We start from the raw sequence: 17410 nt of genomic DNA on the forward strand, positions 1-17410 counted from the left end.
TTTTACATACTATTGTCAATTATATAGCAAAAATGGATGACTTAACTGTCAAAGTTGAAAAATCAAAGCTCTCACAATGTCCCTAAAGATAAAGCAGCTCTAATTAAATTAATAAAAATCCCTATTGTGAAGGACAAAACTATAATGTTTCAACAGAGGATAAAAACAATGAATCATCTCATGCTATAAATATTGGAGAAGGCTAGACATATTTTAATTATGTTAATGAGATACATAAATACCTAGAAAAGGCAAATCTGTGATTCGGTGATGATTCATGGCAAGCATTTAGGACTATAAAGAATAACTTTTTGATGATAGTGAGAGCACAGGCAAGGTCCTAAGTATTGTATTTCTAAGTGTCTATTCTAGTCTGAAAAAGCTTGCTAAGTTCCAGCCTTGAGGTGACAGAGCGATATATGAAGGGAAATCAAAATGCATTCATGTTCTAAAATTGTCAATTTACAGCTAAATAACATAAAAGTTAAAGGAGATTTATGAAGAATATTCCTGGTTGTTCACAGATAAACTAGGAAAGCTTTTTCTAGGCTAAACTATGATTTTGCTTGATATAGAAAACATACTTCAAAGATATATTCAAAGGCATTATATCATATTGTTTTTAACTTTTTCAACCAATAGAATCAGATCAGCGCACAAAGCACAGAGTTTACAAGAGGCAAAACTTAGGAAAATACTTGAAAATTAATGTATAACCTACATTGACTTTTTCTTTAAGGTCTGAGAAGTCTCCTTCCTTCCGAAAGATTGCAAATTCGGGACTCTGCAACACTGCTTCTGAACGAGTAATCCAACTGTGAAGTTCAGTTATATCGACATCCAGCCTAAGACAGGAAAGAATAAGGGTTATCATTTCCTGATTATCTCTTTCTTCTATATGGGAAAAAAAAAAGCGCAATCTACCTACATTTGTCATTCTTCTCCCAATCTGAAACTCTTGCCTGATGATTATATTACCATTAATAGCTGTACTATTTCCGTAGTCAGGTAGGCTGAAAATTTGGAGTCAGTTTTGATCTAGAGTCTGATGATCATGGGGGTCATTGTATTTATCTCAATGTAGCAATCACCTCGACAGTCTCTCCTGAAGATATTACTCAGCCTTTGCTTGAATGTTTGCATGGGTTGAAAAACTACTACCTCCGAAGATAATCCTCTTTCTTCTTGGAAAGTATTTACAGCAACCAAAAAATTCCTGATGGAGGTCACCATTAAGCCAGACCTCTGATATCCATTCCCTTGCTAATGTCCAACCATACTGACTCTGGATTTGATTGTGTGACTTGCTGTGGCGAGAAAGAGTAATACTAACAGGGGCATGGTAAGTGCTGGCATTTTGTCTTCTCAGAACACTCTGAGAATGCAATGGCTATATAAGAATTCGAACAACTCTTCAACAAAAGGAAATAAGTCAGGTGAAGAAAGATAAATATGGAATGATGTCATTTATATTGGAAATATAAAAAAACTAAACAGAGGGTATGCAGAGGGGTAGGGGGAGGGTTAAGAACAAAATGGGGAGGGAGTACAGCAGACTAGGGTGATGGATCATTAGTACCTTGGTGGCGGGAGCACTATGGTAGTAAGTACATCTGAAAGAGTGGAGGGTACCGTATACTTCCAAAATACCAACAATAAATGTTACCCCAATAAAAATAAATATATGCAAAAAATAAACAAGACAAAGGAATGGACAAAACAAACCCCAGAAATCTGATTGTAGAACTGAAGCTACCAGAAGTGGAGGGTATGAGGTATGAAGCAGAGGGGAGGAAGCTCAACGGACTGTGGTGGAGGATTCTCGGTGCTTTGCTGGTTGGTGCAGTGTGGTAACATACATCTCTCGATGAGTGAATGTATACCCCTAAAGCAAATACAGTGTTGTCAACCAATACTACCTAAATAAAAGCGTAAGTGACTATGGTGATGGTGCATGGGTGAATTGGTGGTGAGAATTTTACAGGGACTACACCTAAGAGAAAGCAAATGTTTTGCAAAAATAAAGAATGAAGTAAATTATACATACATGAAGTAAATTTTAAAAAAAAAGGCACCAGAAAAATATAAAATACAATTTTTTTTAAAAAATACTCATTTCCACAAATTCTTTTTTTTTCATTTATAACACTTTCACAAGACCACTGTTCATGAACTGACACATAACATGTTGCTCACAATGGGTCTCAGCAACCTCAGAAACAACCCATTACTACATTTCTAATTATTATTCACCTTATTTGCATAACATGCTACGCTCTGCACTTAATGTAATTCAACATGTTATTATATACTCTATCCATTAAATCCAGTCTAACTCTATCCAACTAAAAATCCTCTAATAAGAAAGGATATTTTTTATGTTGTATTCATAAGATGATTTTCCTCCTGAACCTGTGGATGAACATTCTGTCCTATATTTTTAAAGTGTATCTTAAAATCTCATATTTTTGACTAGCGGGAAAGTGAAAAATTTCTATCCTTTATAAAAGCACTCATCACAGATCCCCAAAATAAAAATTTGTACAAAGTCCCATAGAACAGAGCAACCTTGGCTTTGAATTTTTTCAATCTGCAAAGAAAATCAATTCCATTTTTTTTTCCATGACACCTTCCACTTTCTGTAAATCTCACAATAGCAAAAAGTGTGGTGTATATATGTCTGCCGGTCTATCTATCCATCTCCAAAGTTCAAAAGGCCAAAGTTTTCTTTCTGGCTTATTTTGCTGAGCATGATCCCTTCCTGCTCCATCCATGTTGCTGCAAATTGCATGAGTTTATCTTGTTTGATTGTGAGTACTATTCCATGTGTATATGTACCACATTTTCTTCTTTTTTTTTCATGAAATAGGAGATAAGTAGCCTTCACTATTTCTTTTTTTTTATTTTTTAAGATTTTATTTATTTATTTATACAAGCACTGGGTACAGTCAGAAGTGCGGGAGGGTGAGAGAATTCACCAGAGTAAGAGCGGAGAGCAGAGCAGGCAGAAGGACCGAAGTACACTGCTGAGGGGAGCAGCGGGCAGCAGGAGAGGTCTGCACGCCATGTGGGACCCTCACCCGGGGGGCGGGGATTGAACCGGCGCTGCAGAGGCTGCAGGCAGCTTCGCAACCCAGCGCTCAACTGCTGCACCACCGGGGAGGCTCTGTACCACATCTTCTTGATCCAGTCATCTATTTTTGGGCATTTGGGTTGTTTCCATAGCTTAGCTATTGTAAATATTGCTGCTATAAACATAGGGGTGCAGGTGCTCTTTGGAATTAATGTTTCTGTGTCCGGATGTTCTCACTCATAGCAAGAATTTAGAAAACCTAAATAAGGGACCAGGAAAAAACCTAATTATAATAAAGTAAAAATCAAAATCAACAAGCAACTATAAACCAGAGATACACTACAGGGCAGGGAGGAGGGAGTAGGAGCAAAACAAGTGGGGGGGGGGAATTGTATGGGGACTATAACCAGGATGAAAATGCATACATTGTGCAAAAATGAAAAACAAAGTAAAAATGTATAAAATTAAAAAAATAAAATTCCAATTCCAAAAAAAGGCCAAAGTTTTCTTCCAAGATCACAGTGTGCAAATAAACTCTACTCCAATGACTAGAATTTCCCATGAGATTATGCAAATTGTATCAAATCCATTCCCTTGTGGTCAAACTGGGGGATGTGTTTGTTTTTGTGTGCATGCACACATGTGCACATATGTGTAAATGTTTTATGAAAAGTAAAACAGAAAACACTGAAAGACACCTGAAACATCAGAAAAACACTTGCAATTTAAAAAGTTGTCCATTTTTAATTGCAGTAGTATAATTTGTGGAATTCGTGCTGTATACCTGTGCTAATTATGTTCAAGAACTCTTAATGGGCTGTATTCTGTTAACTTGGAAAAAGTGAGTACCTTACAAAGGTACTAAGATGGCACATTTCCATAAACTGTAATTCAGTCACTTTCAATATATCACTTGGAACTCATCATTCCTCAATGTGCAAACTTTAAAAGGAGAAATCTTCCAAGCTCCTAGATTTAACTAATTTGATTAGTGAGCTAAGCTACAGATGACCATTTTCCATCTTTAAATATCATGCATGTAGGTTTTCATAAAAACTTATGAGCCTGATTTTTACCAGCAGGGAAGTAAATTGTTGATACTTATCAACTCTTGCAAGAGCTTAAAGCTCTGTTACAAACCAAAATTTTAATGTACATTTTAGTTAGTTAAACCCCATGTCTCAGGTTAAGGAAAATAAGGCTGATTCTTTTTCATTGGTATTACCACATGGAAGAAATCTTTTTGGCAGTGACATTTAAATTTATATTTTTAATAGTCGTCAGAGCTCTAAAAAGTGCCATTTTGGCATATACATACTTCAGATCCTCAGGCCACCTGATGGGTCCCTCTTCATCTTTTTTTTTTTCCCCCAAGATCAATTTATGATAGGCTTTTTATTTTTTTAAATATATTTCTTATATCACTTTTCATTTTTGCACAATATACGCATTGTCATCTTGGTTATAGTCCCCATACAATTCCCACCACCCTTGTTTTGATCCGACTCCTTTCTATCCCCCCTATAGTGTGTCCCTGGTTTATATTTGCTTGTTGATTTTGATTTTTACTTTATTATAATAGTCTTTTTCCTGGTCCCTTATTTAGTTTTTCTCAATTCCTGCTATGAGTGAGACCATCCAGCATTTTTCTCTTTCTTTCTGACTTATTTCGCTGAGCATGATCCCTTCCAGCTCTATCCATGTTGCTGCAAATTGCATGTGTTTATCTTGTTTGAATGCTGAGTAACATTCCATGGTGTATATGTACCACATCTTCTTGATCCAGTCATCCATTTTTGGGCATTTGGGTTGCTTCCATAGCTTACCTATTGTAAATAGTGCTGCAATAAGCACCGGGGTACAGGTGAATGGCACATATTAAAAAAAAAAAAAAAAACTAGCAACAACAAATGTTGGCAAGGATGTGGAGAAAAAGGAATCTCCTGCACTGCTGATGGGAGTGCAAACTTGTTCAACCACTATGGAAAACTGTGTGGAGGTTCCTCAATCTGCTAAAGATGTAGATTCTATATGATCCAGCAATCCCACCCCTAGGTGTTTACCCAAAAGACACAGAAACATTAATTCAAAAGGGCACCTCTTCATCTTTTAAGAATAAGTTCAAGGGCCTCCACGGTGGCACAGAGGATAAAGTCCCAGCGCTACCAAGCTATCAAGCTATAGCCAGTCATTGCAGCATGAATTAGATCCCCAGCCGGTCAGGAAGATATCCAGATGGCACAGAGACCTCTCCTGTCTCGCTCACTGCTCCCCTCAGCAGTGTATTTCATTAGCAGCAGTAGTTCTGCTCCCCTCTCTGTCTCTGCTGAATCTCTTCAACCTCTGCACCTCTGCACCAGTTTTTGTATATATATTTATAAATAAATAAAAATAAATCTTTAAGAAAAACAAAGCGAACAGTTCAAGATACACAACTTCTGTGTGATCAATCTCTCCCTACATTCCCTCCTTTCTTCTAAGGAAACAGGTCATTCCTCTGATACATTTCAACATGTTACTTGCTTTTGCATAGGAGTATATTTTACTAGGGTAACAATGGTTTACAACACGGCGTATGATTCAGAAATATAGGACCATCCACACCACGGCCACCACCAAGTCACCCCTAGTCTTCCACCATAGTCTATTGTGCTCCCTCCCTATTTGCTCCCTCCGTCACCCTCTCTATAGCTTCAGATCTACGTCAGATTTCTAGGGTTTATTATTGGTTTGGTTCTGTATGACTCTTTGTTTTGTTTCTCTATATTCCGCACATACACAACACCATCTGGTATTTGTCTTTCTCCTGCTGGCTTATTTTGCTTAGCATAATCCTTTCCACTTCCATCCATGATACTGCAATTGACTTGGAATAGTTATCTTTTTTGTAACTGAGTAATATTCCATTGTGTATATAAACACATCTTCTTTAGCCACTCATTTGTCCTTGAAATTAAATAACTAGAGTACAAATTCCATTTCAATCAGAGAGGTCTTATAAAATATCAAATAAATTGCAGTACAAACCCTATTAATGCTAAAAGGTAAAGTACTTTTAGGACTTTGAGGTGTGCTGAATACGTGGTAATTAATCTTCAGGCTTAGGAAAATGATTTAACTTCTCTGATCACATTTTACTTCTTCCTTTAAATCACAAAAAATAAACAGATTCCATTAAAGTAACGTAAAAGCAAAAACTAAAAATATTTTAAAAACTACTTCTAAATGTATGATTATTCACCTCACTCGTTACAGTAATGTTCACTTGAAATACAAAGTTGAGGTCAGCTTTGCAAACATGGCAAATGTTTTTTCTGTTGATTTTTTTTTCTTTTTTGAGGTCATATTGGCTTGTAATACAGTACAGGATCCACGGGTACAGGCTCACGGCCCCTCAGATGCATGTACCCACCACCAAGGCTTCCACCACACATTGCAACTTTGACAGGCCCATTAGCCTGCCATCTAGCAATTGAATTAAATTACATCTAAGGATGTTAAAAATTTCCATTTACAATCGCCACATAAACTTCTGAAAAGTTACACTGCACCTGAAATACGACATAAGAGAAAGGACACTGTCTTCAGTTAACAGAAATTTGCTTCGTTAACCACCTTATCAATCTATTTTCCTTATGTTTACAAGATCTCACAAGCTTAAATATATTTCTGGTTTTATATGTGTAACCTGACATGTGTCTCTCATAAAATAATACATTTCAGTACAGTAAAATTTAATGATTCTAGATTGCACTGAAATGCATCATTAAAAGATACTAAAAAATCACTCTCTGCATAGTTTACCTTACCCTAAAATACTCATATTTTATGTGTGCTTCAAAATCTCAATTCTAGTCCAAAACATAAAATTTGTCCTCAAAATTATGCATCTTCTTGTCAATTATGGCAAACCAAAGTATATGTTCAACGTGTAACAAAAAATATTGCTGTTTAAAATACATGTCCTTGGATACAAACCAGGTGATTTAATATTTTTAAGCTATAAATGCCAGAAAACCCTATGAGTTATCTGGCATTGATATTAATCTTTGTACCTTCCCAGACAGCTGATTGCACTGAATTGAATCAAACTCCTACAAAGAATAGCTTTTCTGCAAAAAAGCAGAGCTTAACTGGTAGATAAAAAATTTATCTGGTAGATAAAAATTACTCTAAAATGGCCCCGTTACCTTAATTTGATAACACATCTTAATCACCTAGACGTACATTGATTATATTTATGCTTAAAATATTTTATAGTTATAAAGGAGTAACTTTTACATCTGCTGTTAATTTCAGAGAAACGCACCTGAAAAAGTAAGGAAATCCCCAAATGTTAAGATATTACAACAATCTATATTAGAGGAATTACTTATTCACAAGGTGTGAGAGCATGTGGACCAAAAATTGCAAGACCCAGAGGATTGGAAATAAAATGCTGCTAATTCACAGATGCCTAGTGTCTATTTTTCAGTTTCAGTAAATTGAAAGTCCCTTTGAAACACAGTTCTATGCAAGAAAATTACCTTAACACAGGTTAATAGAAATATTCTCTTAAGTGATAGATGAAATCTTGTCATAGTAATAAATTTGTGATCATACAATGTAATGTGCTCAAGCTGAAAATCCTGAACCATTTATTTTAAGATCACATTTAATGTTTATTTAAAATGATGAAACTTAAGAGAAGTCGTATATATGCCCTTGTGAGAAATAAATGTAGATCACTAGAGGGCGCACATTCCCTTTCATAGCTTGTCTGGTCCTGAATTTGGCTTCTTTTTTATTTTCTTATCTACATAATGATAACATGGTGACAAATGGATTTTTCATGGGAGTTCTCTTACAGAGAAACATGAAATGTCCAAAGATGTAGATAAAACGGTGTGAAAAGAACATGTTAGTAAGACACTCTCAGATGCACAGTTACAATGCCTTCAGCTATTTAAACGCACACAAAAAAGTATTTTGAAGTCATAATATAGTGAGTCCCTTAAGAAAATGTCTTCAATTTAGGGAGACATGCTTCATACAAATAGCGTAGTAGAATTTTCTGGACTTTGTAACACTGTAGTTTTTCACTAGTTCATCAGTTGTACCTAATTTTTGAACACATAAATATCTGGACACTCATATTCTATTAAACTGTCTATAATGACATTTCTAGATGATCCAGATAAAGTTTTTTTTATATATATTCAATCAAATTCAAAGAAAGAAAAAGGAAAAAGAGCATTTAATCATCTTGCTCATGTCATGTCTTCATGAAGGAAACATTAATTCATCTCCATGGTTACTGTGGAGTTATTTATTATAATCTTCATTTTTAAAGACAGATCAAGAATAGAGTTTTAGAAACCTCCTTTAATTTCAACATACAGGGAAGCACAGAGTTAAGATTCAAAACCAAGTCTAATACCAAAGAGTCCCACTACACTAAATTTCTTCTCCTTTGTTCTGAATAAAACTCATTTTTAAAAATATTAAGGAAAAGTCCACATGAACTTCCTGTTTCATGCCATATCACACAGTCTGTCATTACTACTGTGCTATTTTGAATTATGCCAGATTTGATTGGAGTCTCAACACTAGGACATTAATTCTGAACATTTTCATTAGCCTAAATATGATTCTCGCTTGCATAACTGATAGCCTTCATGAAATTATAAAGTTGTTATTTTCCAATTTTATTTTTACTTTGAAATCTTCCATAATTTCCTAAAATCCTCAAATTTCCTGCCCAGTAATATATTTTATGAGGTTTGAACTGATACCACGCACAGTATCTTGACTTGGAAAGACTCAACTACACAAGACCTCCACTTCTACCTTGATTGGAAAAAACACATCTAACTTGCAAAGACAATTTTTCACTGAAAAAGACCTTTATATTTAAAGATAGTGCAAAGGTCTGAAGCAATCCCCGAGTCAATAAGACATCAAAATGTGGGACCTCCATACTCCATGGAGAGCACACAGTTTCCATAGACAGATCTAGGCAAATTCTTAAGCAGTCTTAGTCAATCTTTTAATTTCAGCTAAATAACTGATGAAATCACCTTTAACTTCTCATTAGAAGTTAGCACAACACACTCAGAGCTTAAGAATGCAGCAAGCATCCTGTGCCACAGGTCTGGGTGCAAATCCTGGCTGCTTTGTTTACCTAAGTTTTGTGATCATAGCAAGTCGCCTCACCTGTTACTGGTTTTTCCCATTGTTCAAGGGGGGGGCAATAATAAAAAAAATACAATGCCACTTCAATGATTAGATACATTAATATGTGCAGAGTATTTAGAAGAGAGCTTGATGTAGTAGAAGCCATATACACATTAACTATTATTTTTAATACCATCTCTCCTTAGTGGGTCTAAACCAGTCCCATGCCCCTTCTCAAGTTTTTGTTGGAGGTTAGAGTTTCTCTGGAGTTTTGTTAAGGACTAAAATAAAAGCCATTCTTGTAATCACAAGAATAAAAACTGCTAAGAAAGATATAACAAGGATAATAAACATCACCAATTGCAAAATAATCTCACCTATTGTATCATTCATTGCAAAATAGACAAATGATGGTCCACAGGACAAGTCTAGCCCATCACCTTTTTAAAAAATAAAGTTTTATTTAAACATAGCCACACTTATTCATTAACATGTTTGTGGCTGCTTACTGGCTACAGCAGCAGAGTTGAATAGTTGCAAAAGAAATTACCCGATGCACAAAGCCTAAAATAATGACTGACTGGTTCTTTAGAGAAAAAATGCATCAGTTCTCTGTGCTCTATTTAGTGAAGCTGAGCTGTCCTCTCTTTTAACACTCAGGTGGGAGCAAAATGGTGTGGTTTACAATAGCCATACTGCTTTGCTCCCCGGGGAACATATGGCTCTCCATAACCAGGTTAAAGCCCCCCTTCCTTAGTTTGGCACTGAATACCTTGTGTTGTTTGTTTGTTTTAAACCCAATCTACCTTTTCAATCTCATGCCTTACTTCTCTCTGATCCCATATTCTCTCTATCCCAACTTTTGCTCCAGGCAAACAAAAACACTCAAAATCCTGTGTAAATTCTGCTTGTATACAATATGGGCTGCCCCCTAATTTTGAAACATTCTTGCCTTTTCCTTGAGTCCAAAATATCCCTATCCTTTACCTGTTCACATGGGTGCTAATTTCCCCATGAGCTTTCCACGCCCAACTCTCCAGAAGGAAGCTTTTCTTCCTTTCCCCTTTTCTAACATTTTATTGATACACTCATGGCATAGTTTATACTAGAGTACAAGCTTCCTGAGGGAAAGACGGAGTGTGATTTATGGTTACAGCAACTGGAACACTTTACAAATCACAGCAATACTTTAGATATTAGTTGCACGAATATGAAAATAAGCAAAAACAGCAATACTTCTGTCACCACATTTCTTAATATGGTGAACTAATGCAGACCACAGGAGCATTCAAAGATCCCCTCCATACATTGGATGGTGCCTTGGATGCAGTGGGAGGCAATTTAAACATGAAATACCCTCAGTGTGAAAGCTGGCTGAGTTTAAAGGACTTCACAAGCTTTTATGTTGTGGGCATTTAAAGTTTAAATAACTTCCAGTCAAGGTTCAGAAGTTATCTAGTGCAATGTGGAAAGCCATTTAAATCTGATGTCTACTTACTGTCCCACTGTCATTTCCCGGGCATCACAAGTTGTTTCAACCCATCTACTTCTTTTAGTGAGCGTGGCTATGAACTTGGTTAAAACACAAAGCAAAACTCACTGCTCCACAAATTCCGTTTCTTAGCTCAGGCTGACATAACAAAATGCCACAGAGTGAATGGCTTAAACAACAGAAATTTAATTTCTCACAGTTGTAGAAAGCAAAAGTTCAAGATCAAGGTGCTACCACACCCAGTTTCTGGCTAGCACTCTCCTCTGGGCTTATAGATGGTCACCTGTTCACTGTGGCTTACACAGTAGGGGAGAGAGAGAGCAAGCTCTCTGCTATCCCTTTTTATAACTGATGTCATCACGTGGGCCCCATCCTCATGAACTCCCCTAAACTGAGTGCTATTCCAAAGGCCCCTTTTCCAAATGCAATCAAATTGGGGTTAAGACGTCAAGATATGAATGTTGAGGGGGGACACAATTCAGTTCATAGGAGCCAGGCATGATTTTATGCATGTGTGGTGGCCTGATGTGTCCTGACTTAGAGATGGACAGTTTTCTAATAAAGAAACACTTCTGAATAAGAATATTCTCAAAAGATATTGGAATATTTTCTGTGATAACACAAATGTGTTCATGAGAAGGTAACTGTTCAAAGTTAATCACAGGGAACTCAATTTTCTCCTGGGGAAAGGGTGTATATTTTTACCTAAACAATCATAAAAAATATCTAGTGTGAGGGCAAACCAGGACGAGCATATAAATTTCATTTCAAAGGCAGAGAAATAGATCCTGAGTGAGATTAGTGACTTGCTTCAAATACATCGTTTATGAGGAGAAGATCCAAGATCAGGAACCATCTAAGCATTCATAAGCCCACCTCTTTTGGATCCATTGCCCACAGTGACCTCTGGCTTCCACATGGATCTATTCAATGGCAGCATCAGTGCATTACAGGGGGACAGAAGGGAGAATAAAGCCAAACTATTTTTCCTTCACACTCCACTTTTAGTGGCATTTCTAGAGCAGCTCTGTCTCCACTGTGGCTTCATTTTGCCCCAGATGGCTCCTCGGTTCATAGGCCCAAGCTCCTACCAGACAGTTCAGACAGTGCAGTCTGTAAGAGGGCCCCAGCTTTGGGGATCTGTACCTCCCTCCTCTGTCCCTCCAGCCTCACCATCTCTGTGTTACTTCCCAGTGTTCCACAGCTGGTTACCCTGCAGTATGTTTTCTCCTTCTCAAACATAAAGACTAGTTTCTGTTCACCTGACAAGATTCTGACAAATACCCATTGATATGCCAGGAATATTTAGTGAATGTCTACTATGTGATGTTTTTGTCGTTAAGTGCTCTAAGTCTAGAGTCGAAAATAAATGGGTCCTGCCCTCAGAAAGTATACAGAAGATACAAATCAGAAAAGAAAATGATTACAATAAAACTTGCAAGTGTTTCAAAGGAAGAATTAACACAGCTGAGACATGCCTGGGACATTAGACTCTCAGAGGGACAAGGGAGTTGGGGGGCAAGAAATATGAGTTTGGGGAATGGAAAAGTAATATAAAGGGCATCTTAAGTAGAGGAAACAGGAAGGGCATAGAAACAGGTGCAGAGCATTTGGAGATCAGCAAGTGTCAACTAAAGCCGAAGCAGAGGGCAGTGCACTTGAAATGTGGTTGGTGGTTAGTCTAAGAACTATCGCTTAGTAGCCTGTGACCAAAAGGGTCACCGGAATATAAAACTGCTAAGTCATCAAGCTTGCAGTTTCATCTCAATTTTTTTTAATTGAAAAAAAATTCCTGTACAAAGGAAGCCATTATTGACATATAGCCCAGCTCAAATCCCTTACCTCATTATGCTCCAGTAATAGTTTGTTGGCTACTTTCAGTTGCACTGGCACATAAAAAAAGTGGTTGGGGGCCTCCCCTGGTGGCGCAGCAGTTGAGCGCTGGGTTGCGAAGCTGCCCACAGCCTCTGCAGAGCCAGTTTGATCCCCGGCCACCGGGCAAGGGTCCCACATGGCCCGCAGACCTCTCCTGCCTCACCCGCTGCTCCCCTCAGCAGTGTACTTCGGTCCTTCTGCCTGCTCTGCTCCCCACTCTGGCTCTGGTGAATTCTCTCAGCCCCCATGCTCCTGACTGTACCCAGTGCTTGTATAAATAAATAAAAAAATCTTAAAAAAAAAGTGGCTAGGGGGAAAGGGAGTGAAGTCCTAGAGTTAGACAGCTAAAGACCATAAAGGAATTCCCAGGCCATGCATTTCAAGAGCTACTGGCAGAGCAATGAACTAATTAAAATTGCACCTTTAGGGGCGGAGCAACATGGCAGCGAGGAGACGCTGCGAGTAAGATCTCCCATTAAAAAAAAGTTAATAGGGAGGAAAAGCGGCAGGTCCCAGTGAGAACTGGGACACAGAAGATAAACGGGTGACTCCAGCAAACTACCCGAAGAAGAAAGTGGCCATAAAAGAGGACTAGAAGGGAGGGAAGCGCAGAACCCTGCTCCCCTCCCCCGCCCACAGAGGCGGCACTCTCCCACCAGCACAGAGGAGGGAAACAACAAACCAAAAAGGCCAACAAGAACAAATGACACAGCAAGCGGGACTGTGAGTGGAAAGGAACTATTGCAGCCACCACACCCCATGAATGGGAGCTGAGGCGAACCCTGCAGGATTCGCCACAGCGGTGAGCGAACGGCTCCGGGCGCCATTAGAGAAGAACAAAGACCCAGGGAGATGCGCACACAGCCCGGGAAAAGCAGCGCGCTCTGCGCGCTTGAAAAGCAAGTGCAGACCTGGATCGCAGCTGCCCAGGTCCCCGCGCCTGCGACCTAGGCTTGCGGGGAGACGTGCGGAGGTCCTCACTGAGGTGAAGGTCCCTCCCTGAGTAAGCAGGAACCAGGCGCCCAGGCACGGGAGCGGTGCAAAAGGCGCCATTCCCGCGCCACTGAACTGGGCTACAGCCTGCGTCCTGGAACTGAGGGCTTTGAACTGAGACCCGGGGCACGAAAATTCGGGGCTTGGATTCTCCACAATGGTGGGGCACAAGGCAGACACAGCACGCCAAAGCTGTTGAGGTGTGCCCTACCATTCCCGCTCTGTTCCCTGTACAACGGGGTGGGGGGAGGCGAAAAACAGCCCCCCAAGGACAATAGGAGAGATCTCTGGCGCCACCTAGCGACCAGGAAAAAAAAGTCACTAACACCCCATAGAACAGGAAATTTCTTAAGACTGCTTGAAAAGGCAGAAGGCTTCTGGAGGACCCAGTGGCCAGCCGGGAAGTTAGCCCACGCCAGGCCCCTTCCGACCAGCAGTCTGAGCCCACAGAGGGAGCAGGCACCCACGTCCGGGGCAGACCGGGTGCGCAGAAGAGTGTGCCTGAAACCGGAGGCGCAGGGACTGCATCCCGCTTTGCCATTTTAGAACAGGGACATTTCTTCAGTAAAAACTGCCTAAAACCAGCAGAAAGCTCCCCCAGAAGACAGAGATGGCTCCTGGAAGAGCCAGAGGGGAGCGGAGAAGTTCACCCAAGATGCCAGTCAGTCCGAGCAACACAGTGTCCCAATGCATACGACAAATTAGAAAACAGACAGTAGGGAGTAGAAGAACCACACGCAACCTAACAACTCCTCAGGAAAGAAGCACACCACAAAAAGAAAACCACTCCCCAGATTGCAACGACAGCAACTTGGAAGAACTTCTGAGCCTTCCAGAAAGAGAATTTAAAATTGCCATGGTTAAAAAAGTGATAGATCAGAAGAAGGAAATTGAGTCCCTAAAGAGGGAAAACAATGGTCAGAAGAATGAAATTGAGTCCCTAAAGAGGGAAGTAAAAGAAATGCAGGAGATCAAAGAATTAATGGAGGAACTAAAGAACTCTGGGAAAAGCAATGAAAGCAGAATAGATGAAATGGAAGAACGGATAAGTTCTCTTGAATACACAGAAATAAAAAGAACCAAAACAGAAAAGGAAAGAGAAGTATGAAGGAAAAAGAATGAAGAAAGACTTCGGGAACTATCTGACTCCATGAGGAAAGGAAATATAAGAGTTATAGGAATTCCAGAAGGAGAGGAGAGAGATGTAGGAACAGAGAAAATATTCCAGGAGATAATTGAAGAGAACTTCCCTAATGCGAAGAAGGAGCTGAAAATTGATATACAAGAAGCAAGAAGAACACCAAACTTCCACGACGAAAGGAAAAACACCACAAGACACATAATAGTAAAGCTCCCAAGAATCCAGGACAAGGAAAAAATAATGAAGCTGACAAGAGAGAAGAAACAGATAACATTCAAAGGAAAACCAATCAGGCTGACATCAGACTTCTCTGAAGAAACACTACAGGCAAGGAGAGAGTGGAGGGACATAGTCAACAGACTCCAAGAAAACAGATGCCAACCAAGAATACTCTATCCCGCAAAGTTCTCTTTCCTCCATGAAGAAAGAATATGGACTTTCCCAGACAAAGAGAAACTCCGGAATTTCATTACGACTAAACCCCCACTCCAAAAAATACTACAAGGAATCCTAAAGCCAGAACCTCAGAGGGACGAATAACAACGAAAGAAGACCAAAAAAAAAAAAAGTTATTAAAAGAATAAATAAATAAAATCAAAGGAAAGACAAACATAATGGCAAATACAGATGCTAACATATCAATATTAACTCTAAATGTAAATGGACTAAACTCTTCAATAAAAAGACACAGAGTTGCAGCCTGGATTAAGAAACAAAACCCAACCTTTTGCTGTCTCCAGGAAACACATTTAGCTACAAAAGATAAAAATAGGCTTAAAGTCAAAGGATGAAAAACAATCCTACAAGAAAATGGGCCAAAAAAGAAAGCAGGAACAGCTATACTTATATCAGATAAAACAGACTTCAAACTCAAAAAAATAAAAAGAGACCCCAATGGTCACTACATTATGATTAAGGGGACAATACTTCAAGAAGAAATAACACTCATTAACATATACTCACCAAACGAAAGAGCACCAAAATATATCAGACAACTGTTGTCCTCTCTGAAAACAGACATCAAAGAAAACACATACGTAGTGGGAGACGTCAACACACCACTATCAACAATGGATAGATCAACAAGACAAAAAATAAGTAAAGAAACTAAAGCTCTAAATAAGGACCAAGAGCATTTGGGCTTAACAGACATCTATAGAACACTAAACCCAAAAAAAACGGAGTACACATTTTTCTCAAGCGCACACGGATCATTCTCCAGGATCGATCACATACTGGGGCACAAGACAAACATCAACAGATACACCAAGATTGAAATCATACCAACCATCCTTTCTGACCACGAAGGCATCAAACTAGAAATAAATCATAAAAAGAAGGCAAGGAACTATCCTACCTCATGGAGATTAAAAACCACACTACTGGAAGACCACTGGACTAACAAGGAGATCAAAGAAGAAATTAAAAAATTCTTTGAATTGAATGACAAGGAGGACACCAATATCCTAAATGTATGGGATGCAGCAAAAGCAGTAATAAGAGGAAAATATATAGCAATAGAAGCTCACATTAAAAAACAAGAAAGAACTCATAGAAACAACCTAATCTCAAAGCTCAAAGATCTAGAAAAAGAACAACAAAAAAACCCCAAAACCAGTAGAAGAAAAGAAATAATAAAAACCAAAGCAGAAATAAATGAAATTGAAACTAAAAAAAAACAATCCAAAAGATCAGTGAAACCAAGAGCTGGTTCTTTGAAAAAATAAATAAAATAGACAAACCCCTAGCCAGGCTCACAAAGGAAAAAACGGAGAAAGCACAAATAAACAGGATCATAAATGAAAGAGGAGAAATCACAACGGACACAGCAGAAATCAAAAGAATAATCAGTAACTACTATGAACAGTTATATGGAAACAAGTTCAACAATCTAGAGGAGATGGACAAATTCCTACAACTCTACAATCACCCAAAGCTAGATAAAGAAGAAATAGAACACCTAAACAGACCAATTACAAGCAGCGAAATTGAAAAGGTAATCAAAAACCTCCCCAAAAACAAAAGCCCAGGACCTGATGGATTTACAAATGAATTCTACCAAACATTCAGAGACGAATTAGTGCCTATCCTTCACAAACTCTTCCAAAAAATTGAGAAGGAAGGGACAATACCAAACACGTTCTATGAAGCCAATATTACACTAATACCAAAACCGAATAAGGACAACACAAAAAAGGAAAACTATAGGCCAATCTCCCTAATGAACACTGATGCAAAAATCCTCAATAAAATTTTAGCTATCAGAATGCAACAATGTATCCATAAGATAATTAACCACGACCAAGTTGGATTCATTCCAGGGACACAAGGATGGTTTAACATCCGAAAATCAATCAACGTTATCCAACACATCAACAAAAAGAAATATAAAAACCATATGATAATATCAATAGATGCTGAGAAAGCTTTCGACAAAGTGCAACACTCATTCATGATAAAAGCCCTTGAAATTCTTGGGATACAAGGAACATACCTCAACATCATAAAGGCCATCTATGACAAGTATCATTCTCAATGGTGAAAAGCTGAAAGCAATTCCATTAAGATCTGGAACAAGACAAGGATGTCCACTCTCACCACTGCTTTTCAATATAATACTGGAAGTCCTAGCCAGAGCAATAAGACAAGAGAAAGACATCCAAGGAATCCAAATAGGAAA

At 38.6% G+C, this 17410-nt stretch overlaps 1 protein-coding gene across 1 annotated transcript in view; it reads right to left on the reverse strand.

Moving 5' to 3' along the window:
- The window catches only part of DMD (dystrophin), a gene marked incomplete at both ends in the record, with an annotated part of 1915324 nt that overhangs the window by 1312723 nt on the left and 585191 nt on the right, over nucleotides 1–17410 (reverse strand). Inside the window, 1 exon segment of the mRNA XM_084258879.1 lies at nucleotides 722–845. Coding sequence (XP_084115005.1) covers nucleotides 722–845 — 124 coding nt within the window.

The sequence above is a fragment of the Talpa europaea genome, assembly GCF_964194135.1.
Source record: "Talpa europaea genome assembly, chromosome: X".
NCBI classification, from domain to species: domain Eukaryota; kingdom Metazoa; phylum Chordata; class Mammalia; order Eulipotyphla; family Talpidae; genus Talpa; species Talpa europaea.